General features: G+C 48.3%; 1 protein-coding gene across 1 annotated transcript in view; it reads right to left on the bottom strand.

The window, feature by feature from the left end:
* LOC111956801 (protocadherin-16-like) overlaps positions 1–19,419 on the bottom strand; it is a 202,803-nt gene that overhangs the window by 9,218 nt on the left and 174,166 nt on the right. Inside the window, 22 exon segments of the mRNA XM_023977436.2 lie at positions 437–495; positions 951–1,137; positions 1,262–1,394; positions 1,668–1,918; positions 2,166–2,461; positions 2,725–2,934; positions 3,321–3,446; positions 4,511–4,603; positions 4,606–4,668; positions 4,671–4,748; positions 7,822–8,185; positions 8,691–9,176; positions 11,679–11,836; positions 12,105–12,201; positions 12,357–12,544; positions 13,409–13,685; positions 13,886–14,029; positions 14,202–14,821; positions 16,956–17,066; positions 17,069–17,122; positions 17,125–17,190; positions 17,798–18,029. Coding sequence (XP_023833204.1) covers positions 437–495; positions 951–1,137; positions 1,262–1,394; positions 1,668–1,918; positions 2,166–2,461; positions 2,725–2,934; positions 3,321–3,446; positions 4,511–4,603; positions 4,606–4,668; positions 4,671–4,748; positions 7,822–8,185; positions 8,691–9,176; positions 11,679–11,836; positions 12,105–12,201; positions 12,357–12,544; positions 13,409–13,685; positions 13,886–14,029; positions 14,202–14,821; positions 16,956–17,066; positions 17,069–17,122; positions 17,125–17,190; positions 17,798–18,029 — 4,293 coding nt within the window.

The following is a 19,419-nucleotide window of genomic DNA, read 5'->3' as shown; positions in this document are numbered from 1 at the left end:
CAGGTGAGATATGTCCTTGTATTGTTTTTCTAACCAGGTGAGATATGTGCTTGTTATTGTTCTAACCAGTGTAGATATGTGCTTGTTATTGTTCTAACCAGGTGAGATATGTGTCTTATTATTGTTCTAACCAGGTGAGATATGTCCTTGTTATTGTTCTAACCAGGTGAGATATGTTCTTATTATTGTTCTAACCAGGTGAGATCTGTCCTAGTTATTGTTCTAACCAGGTGAGTATGTTCTTATTATTGTTCTAACCAGGTGAGATATTGTCCTTGTTATTGTTCTACACCAGGTGAGATATGTGCTTGTTATTGTTCTAACCAGGTGAGATCTGGGTACAGAGCTCCATGGGGCTGGACATGAGGAGTCCCCTAGACTCCGCCTAGTGGTGAAGGCTGAAACTGCATCCTCCAGTTCCTTCATGGCGGTCAACCTGATCCTGCAGGACGTCAATGACAACCTGCCGCGCTTCCAGCTTCAGAACTATGTAGCCTACATACGAGAGGCAACAGGATATCATTTTCCTATAATACAGGTAGGTACACTAACGAGCATGCATACACTCATGCATGCACACACACACACACACACACACACACACACACACACACACACACACACACACACACACACACACACACACACACACACACACACACACACACACTCACTATCACACTGATTAATTACATTATACACACCTCACTATCACACTGATTAATTACATTATACACACCTCACTATCACACTGATTAATTACAGTATACACACCTCAGTCTCACACTGATGAATTACATTATATACACCTCAGGCTCACACTGATTAATTACAGTATACACACCTCAGTCTCACACTGATTAATTACATTATACACACCTCAGTCTCACAACAAAACAGATACACCTTAGTATCACACTCTGAATCAAATAAACATTGCCTGTTCCTACCTTTGGCAGCGTTCTCCTGCAGACTGACGTCTCTAGCGTGGCGTGAGAAGCGRATCCCCCTGTAGGTCTGTTCTCTGATGTAGATGACCACCACCCCTAGAGASGACTGGGCTGGGCTGCCCTGGTCCATAGCCTCTACAATCAGAGTCCTCTGGCCCTGGGTCAGTCCCTGCAGCTTCTCTGTAGCCTGGGATGAATKAATGAATTAATGAATGATTGATTAAATGAAAGTATTTTTGTCTGAAGTCTCCCTAAGCAAGCCATCCCTTGCAGGGGTTATTTAAATACCCTGATTAATAATGAAACAACACCTGGATGTCCCCAGTCAGAGAGTTAATGGTGAAGCCCCGGACAGGGCTGGCGAAGCGGTAGAACACTGAGCCATTGGCCCCAAAGTCACGGTCCTCCGCCCGCATGGTGGCCAGGACGCGGTGGGAGGAGACACTGGAGAAGAAGAAGAAGAATTTTATTGTAATTTTTCAAATCCTGTACATTCAAGTCCAACTAACACTTGGGCACAACAGTAGGGGATGGCATCTAAGACACACAACAGCAGGTGATGGCACGCAACAAAGAAGACATGTGAAAGACAAAACAGTACAGATAAACCCTCCGGATGCAAGCCCACTCCAGCCCAGATTCTTCCCTGTCGGACATGGGATTCGAACTGACAACTTCCTGTTGTTGTCCTGCTTCGCTAACCTCTAGGCTACCTACCTGGAGGCAGAGATGTTGATAACCAGGGGGTCCTGGATGAAGAATGGAGCGTTGTCGTTCACGTCCTGTACATACACGTTGACCGTGGCGGTGGAGTTGCGTGGGCTGGCGGGGGACGAGTCTGTGGCGCAGACATCGAAATTGTACGACGCGGTTCGTTCCCGGTCGAGCGGAGCGGCGGTGATGACATGTCCCGTGTGCTGGTCGATGATGAACATGCCCTGGGAACCGCGCAACAGGAAGTACAGCACCTGGGATTAGAACAGATCACAGTAGATTAGATTAGATTACAAAAAGTAACATCACTTAAACCTTTGAAGGTCTAGATAGATGGCTTCCTTTTGTTAGCAAAATGTCATAAAGGGTGGCAAAAGTGTTATGCTACATTTGGCAAACCTTAAGGGGGCTCAGGAGTCATAGGGCTCTAATCAAAAGTAGTACACTATGTAGGGACTAGGGTGCCATTTGGGACGCAGCCTATGAGTTCAGTCTGTGTACCTGGCTGTTAGACCCTTGGTCCAGGTCAGTAGCAGAGACCTCCAGCACCAGGGAGCCAATGGGAGCATCCTCAGGGAGGTCAGCGGTGTAGCTGGGGCTGGTGAACTGGGGGCTGTGGTCGTTGTCGTCCAGGAGAGTGACCTCTACTGTGGCCGTGCTGCTCAGGGCCGGAGAGCCCCCGTCAAGGGCTGTCACTGTCAGACTGTACCTGGCCCTACGTTCCCTGTCCAGAGGTCTGGAGGTGGAGAGAACACCTGACTTCCTGTCCACACGGAAGTCACCTGATGGGTCGCCTGCTAGAGGAGGGAGGGAGAAAGTGGGAGAAACAGAAGAGGAAAAAGGAAGCAAGGAGGAGGCAAGAAAGTGGGAGAAACAGAAGAGGAAAAAGGAAGCAAGGAGGAGGCAAGAAAGTGGGAGAAACAGAAGAGTGAAAAGGAAGCGAGGAGGAGGCGAGAAAGAGATACAGAATATGAAAGGTAAATCTCACAATTGCGATCAATGGATCAGTAAATTATGAATTCAATTGGATTCCTGTGATCTACAAATAGTTGGATCTTACCTGTGATCTTGTAGGTCATCTCTCCGCTGTCCCCAGTGTCCAGGTCCGTAGCTCTGAGGGTGAACAGCTCMACAGCCTCCATGTTCTCAGGCACCTCCAGRCTGTAGTACAGTCTACTGAACGTTGGGGCGTTGTCATTCTCATCCAACATCCGGATCCTCACTGACGCCCGGGCAAAGTTAGGAGGCACGCCACCGTCTCGGGCATACACTGGACAAACGGGGAGATTAGGAATTAAACAAGGCTTCAGCAGTCTAAAAGTGTTTGTTATGTATTTATTAACTAAACCATATTGTGTTTCTTACAGAGATWTAAGACAAACAGAGAAAATAACACCAACATGGCCATTGTACCACTCATGTATCCCATAAAATCAGAACTATAAAAACATGGCCAGTTTGGAATGTTGTGAGTTACTCATATAAAGGGCCAGTTAACTGTCAGAGTGTACAGTTGTGGGGCCTCTCTGTCCAGGGCTTTAGTGGTTAGGATTAGGGTCAGGGTTAAGGATCAGGGTTAGGGCCAGGAGTTAGGCTGAGGGGTTACGGGTTAAGGGTCAGGGGTCAGAGTAAAATGTTATGGTCAGAGCCAGTTACCTGTCAGTGTGTATTGTTCCTGTGCCTCTCTGTCCAGGGCTTTAGTGGTGGTTATAACACCTGTAGCTGGGTGAATGCTGAAACCCTCATCAGAGATGCCTCCATATGTCACCTGGCCGTTGGTACCTGGAGAGAGAGAGAGACAGAAAGAAAAAGAAAGAGAGAGAAGGAGCATATGAAGTCAAACCMGAATCCTATCTGTCAGCAGCCTACACCACCCCCTTGGCCCTTACCCTTCAATGTTCTGAAGATTTAAAGGGTCTGGGTAGGTATAAACACCGTAGCAGTGGTGGAGCTTCCACAATATTGCTTCCATCTTACAGACACAGTTTGAAAACATCAAAGGGTTAGGGCCAAGGGGAAGTGGTAGGGAGAAGGATTGGAGCCGGCTGTGTAAGTCAAATGGACATCACTTTCATAGGGTGCTGGGCCGGCAGAGTCCTATTCCATTCAGTCATGTTATACTTTGAACCCTCTCTACCCTCGGGCACTGAAAACATTTGCAAATAAGTGTTTGCGAAAAAAACACAATATTTTTTTCTCACCAAAAAGAGCAAACACAGCAGCATTCCTGTTTTTATTTGTTTGTAGTTGGTTTTGCTGTGTAAGCGGATGGCTGGGCTGCACCGGGGTGGGCGGAGACTGGGAGATTGTGTGTGTGTGTGTGTTGTGTGTGTGTGTGATAGCGTGCTAACAGTGAAAGACTCTGGCACCATCACCTTACCCCACTAATCACCCTGGAGAGAAACTTTATAATCCTTCTGGGTTATGTGCTCTTGACTAACTCCAGGGGAATGTGAACACCACCCACCCTCACGACGACACACACACAGATACAATACACACACACACTCACCATCCCCCAGCAGGGTCTTCAATTAAAACCAACTGTTACTGGCGATGCTGATGATGTGAACATGCTGTTGAACACATGGAGGATCAACACTTGAACAAGAGGCTCTGCTGGCTGACACTGAGTTCTATTTTTTAAAGAAACAGTACAGCAAATATGTAGAAGACTGTGTGTCATCATGTGTACTTGTATATTACATGTCATAAAGAAAGCCACCATAACATATAGTATATGATGAGGGCATTACAGTCATGTGCTTGTCAGTGCGTGTATACTATGTATGTAAAGACTGAATCTCCTGTGTTTGCCCACTGAGCTCAAGCCTAGCATCTCTCACCTTGGTCCAGGTCGGAGGCCGACACCACCAGAACAGTGGTTCCTGCAGGCTGGTTCTCTGTAATCTGGGCTTGGTACTGGTTCTCTTGGAACCAGGCACCTGGTCGTTCACATCGATGACCTGGACAGACAACAGCTGGCTGGATGAGAGCGCTGGTACCCGTGGTCCTGGGCTACGATGGTCAGGTTGAACAGGACCTGCTCCTCCCGGTCGATGGGCTTCAGGATAGACAAAGAACCTGAAAAAGTAGAGAGTAAGAGAAGGAGTAGAGGAGAGGAGTAGAAGGAGCCTGGGTGGAGGAGAGGAGTTAGAGAGGGAGCCTGGGTGTGGAGAGAGGGTAAGGAGACGAAGCTGGGGTGGAGGAAGGGGTAGAAGGAGCCCTGGGGTGGAGGAAGAGTTAGAGAGGAAGTTCTGGAGTGGAGGAGAGGAGTTAGAGAGGGAGCCTGGGGTGGAGGAGAGGGGTTAGAGAGGGAGCCTGGGGTGGAGGAGAGGAGTTAGAGAGGGAGCCTGGGGTGGAGGAGAGATGATACATATTAAAGGATGGAGAGAGAGCCTAGAGAGTGAAGAGGTCCTTATGGACCCTGGTCAAAAGTAGTGAACTTAGTTGGGATGCAGGGTGCTATTGGGACGCAGACTCAGCTGGTCCCTCCCTACCTATTGTGCAGTGAAAGGACGCTGTGAAAGGTCCCTGTGCTCTCTAGTCCAGCACAACTCTGCTAGCTCCAACTTCTACTGCTAGCTCCAACACTCCATTAGCGTCAACTTTCACTGCTAGCTCCAACACTCTGCTAGCTCCAACACTCCACTAGCGTCAACTTTCACTGCTAGCTCCAACACTCCACTAGCGTCAACTTTCACTGCTAGCTCCAACTTTCACTGCTAGCTCCAACACTCTGCTAGCTCCAACACTCTGCTAGCTTCAACTTTCACTGTTAGCTCCAACACTCTGCTAGCTTCAGCTTTCACTGCTAGCTTCACTTCTCTGGTAGCTTCATCTTTCACCAGTCATTCCTCCCTCTCCGTCGGAGGCTAAGCGCTGCTCCTTGCCAAGAGCTGCACTTACACACACCCACCCACCCTGTCCACCCTGTCATCTGTGTGTGTGGATCTATTCCCATGAAAGGCTGAAACAAAACACCAAAGAACCCCAACCTCAGACTGCTGGGAACCATTAAAGAAGCGATTAGAACTGCATGTGTGTGTGTGTTTGTGTGTGTGACTCAGTCCCTCTTTTGAGACTTTGATAACACCTACACGCACACACTATTTGCCGTTTGGTCTTCTGGGCTTTGTTGTGGTGTGTGAGACATGCGTTGACCCTGGCTCCACCCCTCCCCCAGTGCCCCACCAATCAGGAACCAAGGAATCCCCTGGTCGGCTGAGGCGATAGAAACAGGAAGCTGTCAAGATCTATCAGGTGTGTCACAGAGAGAGGGCGGCCATCTTGATCTGGTTCCAGTATATATATATGTGTGTGTGTGTGCGTGTGTGCGTGAGCCTGTGCGTGAGCCTGTGCGTGTGCGTGTGCGTGCGTGAGCCTGTGCGTGTGCGCGTGCATGTGTGAGTGTGTGTACGCGTTCGTGCCTTGCCCATCTTGAACTGGTTCCAGCAATGCAGGTAATTAGTCAGTATAATGACAGTTAATGGCATGAGTTAATCCTCTGACCACCTGGTCTGCTCCTGTCCTATCCTGTCCACCGGCCCAGGCCAGGGTCTACGATGACAGGAGAAATGGTCCCATCTCTACACATTCTGTTTTGGTTATGTTCCCATTAGCACCAGCACAACGGGGAGCTGTGTAGGAGAAGCCTACTACAGATCATGGTAACCTTGGATMCTTCTGGKTGGAGGATGGGTGTCTCCTAACTCTATCCCCCTCCTCTGGGCTCAATGGAAATATTAAATCATAAAACTATGTGTGTCGAGTTTCCCTTTGACCCAGATTAATCCCAGTCAATTTGGCTTAATCTAGGTCTGAGAATTTGCCCCTGAAAGTTTTACATTTTTATCAATTTGTGTAAGAAGACACTGTTCCCTAGACTAATCCTATTAATAGACGAAACGAATAGAATGTCTAACATGAGAAGAAACATGTGAGAGCAAGGAAACATCTTTACCTTAGTTCACCCCAGTCTTCAGAACTGTGACTGCTCTACTCTAATACAACCATACATACACAGTAAAACACTACGTAAACCAAAGAGACTGGAATTGGAAACATCCAAAATATGTTTTCCATCTCTCTCTCTCTCTCTCGCTCTCGCTCTCTCGCTCTCTCGCTCTCTCTCTCTACCCATATGTTATTAGTGACCAGGCTTAGGACGGGATCACTGAGGAGTCACAGTGGCTGAAACTATTCCAGCCACTAACTCTGCCCATACTAAAGGCTCTGGGGCAAGTTATCTCAGAGAGCACGGAGATACAGAGAGAAAACAACAAACCCAAAAACTTAAAACAGAACCAACACAACCCCCCTCGTCCCTCCTTCCCCTCCCGCCTCACTCTCTCTTTGACGGTTGTGGCTCATTAAAGCATGAAATTGAAATGGAGTCAGTGCTGTGCCCTCTCTTTCCTCTGCTCCCAGGGCCAGGTAACGAGAAGGAGAGGGAAGCCCTAATCTCAGCGATGCATTGCAGGCCTGGTGTGTGTGTGTTTGTGTGTGTGTGTAATCTCAGTGCAGCACGGCAGCCCTGCCCGTTGCGTGTCTAGCAGTGTGTGTTCACTGCCAGCCACACTCGCTGCGGCCTTCTGCTATGGAAAAAGTTGTTMAACTGCAGCCAGATAGCTGGATCGTTACTTACAGCGGTGGTGGTTGTTACAGCTGCAGCAGTGCCGGTGGTGGTAGGGTTTAGCCCTCAGGTAGGCAGGCATACGCAATGTACTGGGGTAACTTCGTTAACTCTGATTCGTCTCTCACACGACATCTCTTCGCACTTCCCTGTTTATACTGTTTTAACTGTGCTGGGGCCTGATTATAGGTTGAACCTTATGAGACTCTCTCACAGACCAAACCACATGCAAGCTAGTAATATGGTACCAATAGCCTTCTGACATCACACCATGTGTTTACAGTACAGCTGGCAACTACATGATTGCTCTCGTGAGAAAACAATACCGTATGCCAGTGTTACCGACTGGGTGTGAACTCGTCCAGTGCATGCCACAAGGCTGTGTTATCCAACTGAGCTAAAGCCTAGGCATTAGCTTGGGGAGCTGACAAAAGTCTTCAGGTCTCAGACTAGGTTACCTTTTCTGTGAGCGTGGTTCACCAAACCACTTCCATTACACTAGGAGTTGTTTAAATGACCCACCAGTATTAGGGTTGAGGCTGAACGTCCCTCCAGCGTTGCCAGTCTCGATGAAGTAGCTGACCCGTCTGTTCTCCCCCTGGTCGGCATCTCGCGCCACGACGTAGAGAACCACGAAGCCCACAGGCTGGTCCTCCATGACACTGACCGCGGAAGGCGAGCTAAACACTGGAGCGTTGTCGTTCTCGTCTGTCACAAACACCCTCGCTGTCACCGAGCCCCAGCGCCGTTGGCTGCCGTTCAGGGCGGAGTCTGTCGCCTGGACGACCAGGATAAGGGAGGAAGTAACCTCATGGTCCAGTTCCTGCGCCAGGGTCAGGACGCCAGTGGAAGGGTGAAGGGTCAGGATGTCAGGGAGGTCAGGGTACTGGAACACAGTAGAATTAAATATAACTTTATCAGTCCAGGGTACTGGAACAGAGTAAAATAGAATATAACGTTTTTAGTCCAGGGTACTGGAACAGAGTCAAATACAATATAACTGAAACAGAAGAGAATACAGAAGAGAATAACTTTATTAGTTCATCTGCAGAGATATAAATAATTATTCTGCTCTACTCCCTAAACCACTAGTTTAAGGGGTTAAGTGTCTTGCTCAAGGGCACAACGGCAGGAGATGGTCTAGTTGCCAGTGAGTACATCTCCAATTTTCACGACCGGTTTGTAATTTGAAACAGCAATGTATCTGTTACTGATTTTTGCTTCTCTAACCTGTGCGTCCTACCCCTAACCTCCTAACCCTAACCAGCTAACCCTAACCTCCTAACCCTAATCCCCTAACCCTAACCACCTAACCCTAACCTCCTAACCCCCTAACCCTAACCTCCTAACCCTAACCAGCTAACCTCCTAACCCTAACCCCCTAACCCTACCTGGTGCAGGATGGAGTAGGTCAGCAGGCTGTTGGGCCCTGATCCATCCTGGTCCGAGGCCTGGAAGGTGTAGATGGTTGCCCCAGGCTCCATGTTCTCAGGTATCACCATGGTAACGGGGTCCTCCGGGAAGCAGGGTGCGTGGTCGTTGCTGTCCTTCACCTCGATGTCCAGCTGCACCAGGTGGCTGCTGGGTAATGTCATGGAGAAGTCATCCACCTCTATCTGTAGTGTGTAGCGGGCAGATCGCTCGTAGTCCAGCTCCCTTGCCAGGTACACGTCACCTGTCTGACGGTCCACCATGAACGTTCCGTCTCGGTCTGACCCGCCCACCACCGTATAGGTCACCTGACCAGCCTCAGGGAGCTCTAAGCTGTCATGTGACTTCACAGAGCCAATCACAGAGCCCGGTTTGGCCTCCTCGACGGAGTTGAAGTATATGGAGAGGGAGTTGGCTTTGGAAGGAGCTCTGCTCGCACTCAGGACCTGTGGACAGAGACATAGGGATATGGTAAGCATATATCATCAATATATTGGTGTTAAAGGTTTGTAGGTAGCTAACTTCATCACCAGGTTCAATAGCGAGAGCCGGCTGGAGGACAAAATTAGTAGCTAGCTAATCAATGTTTTTATAACTGGGATCTTCAAACAATCTGTTAACCTTTGAGGAACATTTTGAGCAACTATGAAAATCCTGACATTAATGATAATCCATTTAGCAAGATAGCTGAACATCAACACTCAGCAGACTCACGCTATGTGTCTAATAAAGACCATTATACATGCCTAGTGGCAGTTGGAGATACATTTTCCAATACAACGCTAAAGAATACAAATATTCAATGGAATGCTGTGAACCTGCAACAGATTTCTACCCACCCACTCTCTTTTCTCACTGTGAATAAAAGAAACTGAACGTTTTAAGAGTTTTTTACAAACTCCCACAACAGGCCTGCTAGTGCTAATCACGTTTAATCAGATAGGCATGTCACTGCCAGGAAAAATAATAAGGGATAAAAGTCAACATAATCAAAAAAGGAAATTGTGGTGAGCTTTCAGATCTCACTGCAGTGGGCTGGACTCGGGAGTCTACAGTATTGAGTTTTTACACCTCCCTTGATGACCAATCAGAAGAACATGAAAGACTTCAGCTTTGACACATCGCTCCCTTTGTATGGAAACAGGCACCAGAAGTTACACATATGACACATTGTTCTAATGAAGCCTGTTTTTCAGTTCGCTCAAAGCAGGGGATGAGTCCAGGGTTTAAATATCTGAGAGAAGAGAGCAAGAGCAGGAGAGAGCGAGAGCGAGAGAGAGCGAGAGAGAGCGAGAGAGAGCGAGAGAGAGCGAGAGAGAGAGAGAGCGAGAGAGAGCGAGAAGGCGAGAGAGAGAGCGAGAGCGAGAGAGAGCGAGAGCAGGAGAGAGCGAGAGAGAGAGAGAGCGAGAGAGAGCGAGAGCAGGAGAGAGCGAGAGAGAGAGGAGGCAGAAGCGGCGGAGAGAGAGAGACGAGAGCGCGAGAGAGAGAGCGAGGCGAGAGAGAGCAGAGCAGAGAGAGCGAGAGCGAGAGAGAGAGAGCGAGAGAGAGAGAGAGAGAGCCGAGAGAGAGAGGCGAAGAGGCAGAGCGCAGAGAGCGAGAGAGAGAGAGGCGAGAGCGGGCGAGAGCGAGAGAATAAGAATATGAAAGTGAGAGAGTTAGACCAGGAAAAATAGAGAGAGAGAGCAAGACAAGGAGAAAGAGAGAGGAAGGAAAATAAAATAGTTTTGTACGCTTATCCATTTTTCTCCTCAACAAATACTTGTTGATGCTCAATTCATTACAAGCTACAATACCTTGATAAACCAGAGTTACACCATACAGCACCACTATGTTGGCAGTCACTAAACAGCCTATGCTCTTTATGAAACATAATATGACAATCTGTTAATTAACTCCACATTAGACGGCAAATTGAATGTCAACACGCGTTAGAATTTGTGAGATCATATCCTGTCCCTACTGCTGTACTTGTCTTGGACGAGGGCTCTGATAGAAACACGTCCAAGACAAGAACAACACAGCCATGTTTAATCCTATTACACACTAATTATTACTCACATTCTTCATGTCAGAAGAACAGGAGAAATGAGGGAAGGAAAACATTTACGAAATAAGAACACAGAGATGCTGTTTTACTGCAGCCATTACAAGACCCTTCTATTTTCCTGGAACCTTAAAGATTCCGGTGCTGCGTTCCAAATGGCAACCTATTCCCTACATAGGGCACTGGTCAAAAGTAGCACTATATAGGGAATAGSGTGTCATTTGGGATGCATCTTGGATTTACAGCTACAGAGTTCCTTCCATTGTGCTGGCCTGGTCGGTCACTATTAAGTTGTATATTAAATATTAATTAAATTAACTTGAATRGTGTATTTTATGTGGGTGCATATCCCAGGCGGTGTCGTATTGAAGTGAGGCTACTGTATTAAAAGTGTTGAAGTCATTCAGTATGGCCTTGACCAGAGCAATCACAGCTGGTGATCATCATGGACCAGATGGGAGCACTTGATTCATACCTACTGTAGTTTTCCATCTCTTACTCAAAGAGAAATTCCCCCTTTTGAAAAGTCACAGAGGAGGAGAAGTGAGGGAGGGAGGGAGGGAAGAAAAGGAGGGAGGGAAGGTTGTCAGAAATCAGACTGGCACGTCTATTTGGAACGACTTTGTTGTGAGGAGCCAGACTTCTAGAGCCAGACATCTAGAGCAAGCTTGACTTAGTACTTCTCCCAATACTTTAGTTAAATGTGGGATATTTGATAGATTGGTGTTGGCTATGATCTAGTAGTTTTCTGACCTTTATGATTAAGATACAGCTAGATCTGTGAGAAGAAAGGTGGTAGGGGATAGGAGATAGCAGTCTGAGGTAGGAGTCTCACCTGTATGTGTAGTGTACAGGTAGCGCTGTGAGAGGGAAGGAGTTATGGGCTAGGGGTTAGGGGTCTCACCTGTATGTGTAGTGTACAGGTAGCGCTGTGAGATGGCTGGCCCCGGTCAGTGGCGGTCACAGTGAAGCTGTACTCAGCTCTGTCAGAGTGACTCAGAGGAGAGGAGGAACGCAGTTCACCTGTAGTAGGGTTCAGAGAGAAACGCTCTGCTCTGGGACCTGTAGAGGAGTGAGGGAGGGAGGGAGAAAAAGAGAGCGAAAGAAAAAGAGAGACAGAGAGAGAGAGAGATACAGATTGAGTGAGTGAGTCCAGCTATAAATTGTTACCCAGAGTTGTTTTTGGAAACAATGCCAGAAGAAAACAATGCATTCCTCACATAATCACTCAACGGTAGAAAATAGCAAATTACTCTTCAATCATTAACTTACAAACAATCCCTCCCTTCCTCTCTCCCTCTCTCTCTTCCTTCTTCCATCCCTCTCTCACCTGACATGGAGTAGTACACAGTGCCGTTCTCTCCCTCATCAGGGTCCTTGGCCTGTACTTTCCCCAGCAGTAGACCTGATGCCTGGCCTTCCATCACCTACGGAAGGAAATCACAAGGTAAAAGTGACTTGTTTTCTTCTCAATGCTGACCACTAACATATTATGTGAGACCCCATGCCCTAAGGGCCCTGGTCAAAAGTAGCGTACAATATAGGGAATAGGCTGCCATTTGGGCCGCAACCTCAGTATTACCTGCATGGTCAGTCCTCTGCCAGGCTGGCTGTGTCTGAAGGAGGGAGTGTTGTCGTTCTCATCCAGGATGGTGATAAAGGCTGTCCCTGTAGCRCTGCGTGGGGGAGTACCTCCATCCTGAACCACCARCAACACCTGGTAACTACTCTGCTGCTCCCTGTCCAGACCTACACGGGTACTGATCTCACCTGAGGGAGAGAGAGAGAGGACACAGGAAGAGAGGAAGGAGGGAGAGAGAGATAGAGTGAGAGAAGAGGGAGAGGAAGTAATGATGAGAAATTTTAAAGGCGAGAAGCATGTTGTCTTTGATCACCCACACACACACACCACACACACACACACACACACACACACACACACACACACACACACACACACACACACACACACACACACACACACACACACACACACACACATGGCAGGAACCTGAACAGCTGCAGTGAAGGTTAGAGTTATCTCGCGAGCAGCTACACACAATCTCACAGCAGGCCAATTAGAGCCCAGCAGGACCCTCAACACTACAGGTAACCTGATTTATTTTCACAGAGAATAGACAGCATTGTGTGTCTATTCTGAGTGCCACATCTGAAGTTCTTGTGGTAAATATAAAGGTATTATACGCTGAGTGTGTTAAGCCTTGAGACAATTGAGACATGGATTGTGTRTGTGCCATTCAGAGTGTGAATGGGCAAGACAAAATGCCTTTAAATGGGATATGGTAGAAGGTGCCAGGCACACCGGTTTGTCTAATGAACTGCAACGCCGCTGAGTTTTTCAYGCTCAACAGTTTCCCGTGTGTATCAAGAATGGTCCACCTCCCAAAGGACATCGAGCCAACTTGACAACTGTGTGAAGCATTGGAGTCAACATGGGCCAGCATCCCTGTGGAACACTTTCGACACCTTGTAGAGTCCATGCCCCCGACAAATTGAGCATGTTCTGAGGGCAAAAGGGGGGGGGTGCAACTCAATATTAGGAAGGTGTTCTTAATGTTTTGTACACTCAGTGTATTTTTTGTTATTCCATTCATTAACCAGGCTTTGAACTACCTGTGTATGAGTTGATCTGGAAGTTTCTGTTTGGGTGTAGGAGTCTGTAACTGAGCCTGCCGTTGAGCCCTGAGTCGCGGTCCATAGCCGAAACCCGTCCGAACCCTGACCCCGCCGGAAGGTTCTCTCTCACGGCCAGGAAAGCCCTCTCCTGGGTCAAACGGGGTGAGTTGTCGTTTTCATCGGTCACCGACACCCTCACCGTGGCACTGCCCGTCTTCTTCAGCTGCCCGTGGCCCGACGTGGCCAGAACCATCAACATGTACATGTCCTTCACCTGGGCAAAGGTCATGGACACACTTTTAAAGGACATTACACTTTAAATTAAAGTTTGTCAGACATTTTCAGGCCTCTAAAGAAGTCTAAGGTCAAGATGAATAAGACCAACATGATCGATATCAATCAAAGTGGCTAAGAAGCATTCAGTGTGCGGGTCTGGACAAGTTTATATATATCTTCCTGTCACATGTCCCTCACCTCTCTGTCCAGGGCGCTCTTCACAAACAGCCAGCCGCTGTCTGCTGCAATGCCAAACCCTGCTGCGTCTCCGTCAGGTCTCAGGTAGTACGCCAGTGGAGAGGAGGAGCCTGAACCCGTGGTGTCCAGGCTCAGAGCTCGCACCTGTAGATGGATGGATTAAGTAATTCATCAGAAATACATACACAGCCAAAACATTACAGAACTGACAGTTCAACTGCAACTCTGTTGATACATAACAGCTTGCTGATGTTATGTTCAGGGATAGTTAGAAGACATTTTGTTGGCTGTTAGTTGAACAATCTACGGGACATACCTGTAGGAAGCGTGTGCTGAGCGGCGTGTTCTCCCTCAGCTCCACGCGGTAGGTCAGGGTGTCGAACACAGGACCGTGGTCGTTCTCCGCCTGAACGTGCACCACAAGCATCATGGTAGAGCTCAGCTGGGGAGCGCCACCATCTTTAGCTGTCACCATCAGGTCGTAACGCGGCGTTACGTCGTATGACAGCCCGCCAACCAGCCGGATCTCCCCTGTGCTGCGCTCCATGGAAAAGGTTCTTTGACCTCCGCTTGAGGTCGTGGTGGAGGAAAGATCAAAGGTCATCTGGCCGTTGAGGCCGGAGTCCCGGTCTTTGGCCTGGACTCTGTAGACCACGGTCCCCATCTCTGTGTGCTCCGGGAGGAGGAGAGACTCAGAAGAGGAGGGCATGAACACAGGAGCGTTGTCGTTGATGTCCTGGATGGTGATGTGGACGTAGGTCTGACCGAAGGCAGGGGGGCTGCCGCTACGAGCCTGGAGCTCCAGGGTTAGAGAGGGCTGGGCCTCGTGGTCCAGGGGAAGGCTGGTCCGCAGGGCACCGCTCTCTGGGTCCACAGTGAAGTAGCCAGCAGGGTCTCCAGAGGAGATGGTGTACAGGATGTCCTTACTGGGGCCGCCTGGGAACAGACAGGGGAAGTTGAATGTTTTATTATCCCTTATGTACGGGATACACATGGTATACACCATCCAACGAAATGGTTCTTTATCAACAACACAACAACAATAAGAAATACTAAAAGATAACAATATGAACATAAAGTAAATGGATCAGTAGAATAGAATACATTTCTTAGCATAAGTATAATACAGGGAGGAACAATTTATAGTCCAATATTTACATGTGTATTGGGGAAGGGGGGCAAGTGTTTAAACTGTGCAGTGTTTATCAATCATAATAAATAACAGTCTGAGGGGGATAGCGAGCAGTTGTGGATGTGTGTGTGTGGTGTGTGTGTGGTGTGTGTGTGTGTGTGTGTGTGTGTGTGTGTGTGTGTGTGTGTGTGTGTGTTGTTGTGTGTGTGTGTGTGTGGTGTGTGTGGTGTGTGTGTGTGTGTGGGTTGTGGTGTGTGTATATTTGATTGTGACGTGAGTGAGTGAGTGAGTGCATGTTTGTGAATACAGATGCAATGTGTGTGTGTGTGAGTTTATTTTATTTGTATCTTTTGAAGTGAGATGACAAGATCAGAGCCAGTCCAGACGAGGAGACCAGAGCCAGTCCAGAGCAGGAGAACAGAACCAGTCCAGACGAGGAGAACGAACCAGACCAGACGAGGAGGAACAGAACCAGACCAGACGAGGTGAACAGAACCAGGACCAGACGAGGAGAACAGAACCAGTCCAGACGAGGAGAACAGAACCAGACCAGACGAGGAGACCAGAACCAGTCCAGACGAGGAGACCAGAACCATACCAGACGAGGGAGACCAGAACCAGTCCAGACGAGGAGACCAGAACCAGTCCAGATGAGGGGAATAGAAACCAGACCAGACCAGGAGACCAGAACCAGTCCAGACGAGGAGACCAAAACCAGACCAGACGAGGAGACCAGAGCCAGACCAGACGAGGAGAAACAGATTCAGACCAGACCAAGATGAGGAGACCAGAACCAGACCAAACGAGGAGAACAGAACCAGACCAGACGAGGAGACCAGAAACCAGACCAGACGAGGAGACCAGAACCAGTCCAGACGAGGGAGACCAGAGCCAGTCCAGACGAGGAGACCAGAACCAGACCAGACGAGGTGAATAGAAGCAGCCAGACGAGGAGACCAGAACCAGTCCAGACGAGGAGACCAAAACCAGTCCAGACGAGGAGACCAGAGCCAGACCAGACGAGGAGACCAGAACCAGACCAGACGAGGAGACCAGAACCAGACCAGACGAGGAGACCAGAGCCGACCAGACAAGGGACCAGAACCAGACCAGACGAGGAGACCAGAGCCAGACCAGACGAGGAGAACAGATTCAGACCAGACAGGAGAAACAGAACCAGTCCAGACGAGGAGACCAGAACCAGACCAGACGAGGAGACCAGAACCAGACCAGACGAGGAGACCAGAACCAGACCAGACGAGGAGACCAGAACCAGAACCAGACGAAGGAGACCAGAACCGAGCAGCGAGAGAACAGAACCAGACCAGACGAGGAGACCAGAACCAGACCATACGAGGAGACCAGAACCAGACCAGACGAGGAGACCAAACCAGACAGACGAGGCAGACCAAGCCAGACAGACGAGGAGAACAGATTCAGACGGAGGAGACCAGACCAGACCAGGCAGAGAGCACTTCAGTTAGAATATACTCCCTCTCAGTCATTTGTCAAGTATTTTACACTATGACAGAGTCCTAAATATCCAAAGTAATGATATTATAAAAACAATGTGCTGGGATGGAATGTGTGATTAATGTGATTTCTAAACGAGGTGTGTACAGTGGCTCACTGCCTATTTGAACAATTGGTACAGGGAGCACGGAGGGAGCACAGAACGCCCCAGTGAGTCCTTTCAGCACATGCTGCCCACACACACACACACACAACACACCACACACACACACACACACACACACACACCACACACACACACACACCACACACACACCACACAACACACACACACACACACACACACACACACACACACACACACACACACCACACCACACCACACACACACACACACACACACGCATACTTTAAACAGTGTTAGCAGTCAACCAATCAGAAGTTCCAATTCCAAGTCACACCCACCGTTCTTACTGATGGCCTGTACGATGCCAACCTCAGTTCCTCGCAGTACGTTTTCAGACACAGTGAAGCTGTACTGACTGTGTTCGAACACAGGGGCGCCACCAAAGCCTCCACCACACTGATGTTGACCCGGGCGTTGACCAGTGCTGCCAGACCCCCTCCGTCCTGGCTGAAACCACAATGGGGATCACCGTGTTGGCCTTGCCATGTAGGGACCGGGACAGGGAGATCACACCTGGTGGAGAAAGGACACAAAACACAGTGGTCAAGGTCAGACACAGCTCAAAACACACACACAGAGACATGAGGATGGACGCACACACACAAACATACACGCTTTTTATTAGTTCCAGGAAAATCAATTCCAGCGCTCTGGCATCTGTACGATCCATTAAACACATTGTGGAAAATACAAGAATGCCTTTTTCCTCGATACACCTGAAACTACATAAGAAGTGTAATACAGTACCAACCTGTGTCTGTTGTTTAAAGCTGTACTACATGTAAAAACACCAACCTGTGTCCTTTTGTTCATAGTTAAAGCTGTACTACAGGAAACACCAACCTGTGTCTTTTTGTTCATAGTTAAAGCTGTACTACATGTAAAAACACCAACCTGTGTCTTTTTGTTCATAGTTAAAGCTGTATTACAGTAAAAGTACCAACCTGTGTCTTTGTTGTTAAATCTGTATTACAGTAAAAGTACCAACCTGTGTCTTTGTTGTTAAATCTGAATTACAGTAAAAGTACCAACCTGTGTCTTTGTTGTTAAATCTGAATTACAGTAAAAGTACCAACCTGTTTCTTTGTTGTTAAATCTGTATTACAGTAAAAGTACCAACCTGTGTCTTTGTTGAGGGTGAAGAAGGGGGAGTTGCCCCTGGGGACGGTTCGGTACGTGACCCTCCCGTTCTCCCCAGTGTCGGGGTCAAGGGCCGTAACCTTGACAACAGAGGTGCCAGGTGCACTCTGGGAGCTAAGGCTGACGGCGTAGCTCACAGGGTAGAAGACTGGTCTGTTGTCATTGATGTCCAGCAGGTCCACCCTGACGTAGGCCACAGAGTTCAGACCGCCCTGCAGGGGAACAGAAAGGAAAATCAAACAATAAATCAAAAAGACAACGCTCATTGGAATGTGTTAGATGTGTCAGTGACATTCTGTGTTGGTTTGTTGGAGATTTATGTGAAACCAATAATAAAACAATGGACAAATCCAGAATTTTCTGGGACAGTCACCACATGGAGTGTCCTGGGGTAGGAACGTTTTTTATTTCAACATGCTTCAGTTAAGCTGAGCACCTTTCCCCCTTTATATTAAAGCCCATCTGTAGTGAGTTAGGTGTTGGGTATGCACCTCTTCTAAGGACAAAAAGCTCTCTGTTCTACTAGACTTYGCATGCTGTTGTATATCACCAGGACAAAGTGGTAAAAAAACACATTTGACCACATTAATGGAGAGAGTTAAAATCAGCAGGAACCCTGGTAAAAACGTCTGACTCTGAAATCTAGTCCTGGCAGGTTGGTGGAGGGATACGGATTGATAGCTTCCCCAGGGAAACAGCAATCTGTCAGGATCTGTGGGGGTTGAGAGGGCTCGCTACTGCCACAGAGCAGAGAGCTCTGTTTCCCTGGCGGCTCGTTCTGAACAGAATACAGAGCAGGCTTTTCATTTGGCCGGACTGGTGAGAGGGTGGAGGAGGGAGGAGGGTTGGAGGGGGAGCAGCGGTCCAACTTATTAAATATTACTGCTATCTGCCTGTCTGACTGTATGTCTGTATGTCTGTCTGTGTCTGTCTGACTGACTGTCTGCCTGCCTGTGTTTCTGTCTGTCTGTCTGTCTGCGTGTCTGTCTATCTGACTGTCTGTCTGCCAGTCTGCTTGACGTTGTAGGCATTTTTCTCTCYCTCTCTCTCGCTCTATCACTCTCTTCTCTATCTGATTGTTTTACCATGACTGCAGTGATTTCCATTCATTTCTACCCTTTTACTTTCAAGTATGATTTGGCGTGTGACGCTACAGGATGCTATCACAGCACAGTCCTGCCAGGGAGACTCATTCAAGTCAAGAAAGTGGGTCTATAGAGAGAAGGAGGGTGGAGAGATAGTCAAGAAGTGGGTCTAGAGAAGAGAACGGTGGAGAGATAGTCAAGAAGTGGGTCTATAGAGAGAAGGGGTGGAGAGATAGTCAGAAGTGGGTCTATAGAGAGAAGAAGGTGGAGAGATAGTCAAGAGTGGGTCTATAGAGAGAAGAGGGTGGATAGAGTAGTCAAGAGTGGGTCTATAGAGGAGAAGTGGGTGAGAGATAGTCAAGAAGTGGGTCTATAGAGAGTACATCGTGGGCTGGAGAAAGTCAAGAAGTGGGTCTATAGAGAGAAGACGGTGGAGAGATAGTCAAGAAGTGGTCTATAGAGAGAAGTGGGTGGGAGAGATAGTCAAGAAGTGGGTTCGATAAAAGCAACGACTGGT

The sequence above is a fragment of the Salvelinus sp. IW2-2015 genome, linkage group LG4p (genome assembly GCF_002910315.2).
Source record: "Salvelinus sp. IW2-2015 linkage group LG4p, ASM291031v2, whole genome shotgun sequence".
Lineage (NCBI taxonomy): Eukaryota > Metazoa > Chordata > Actinopteri > Salmoniformes > Salmonidae > Salvelinus > Salvelinus sp. IW2-2015.
This window is presented reverse-complemented; position numbering and strand designations above follow the sequence as displayed.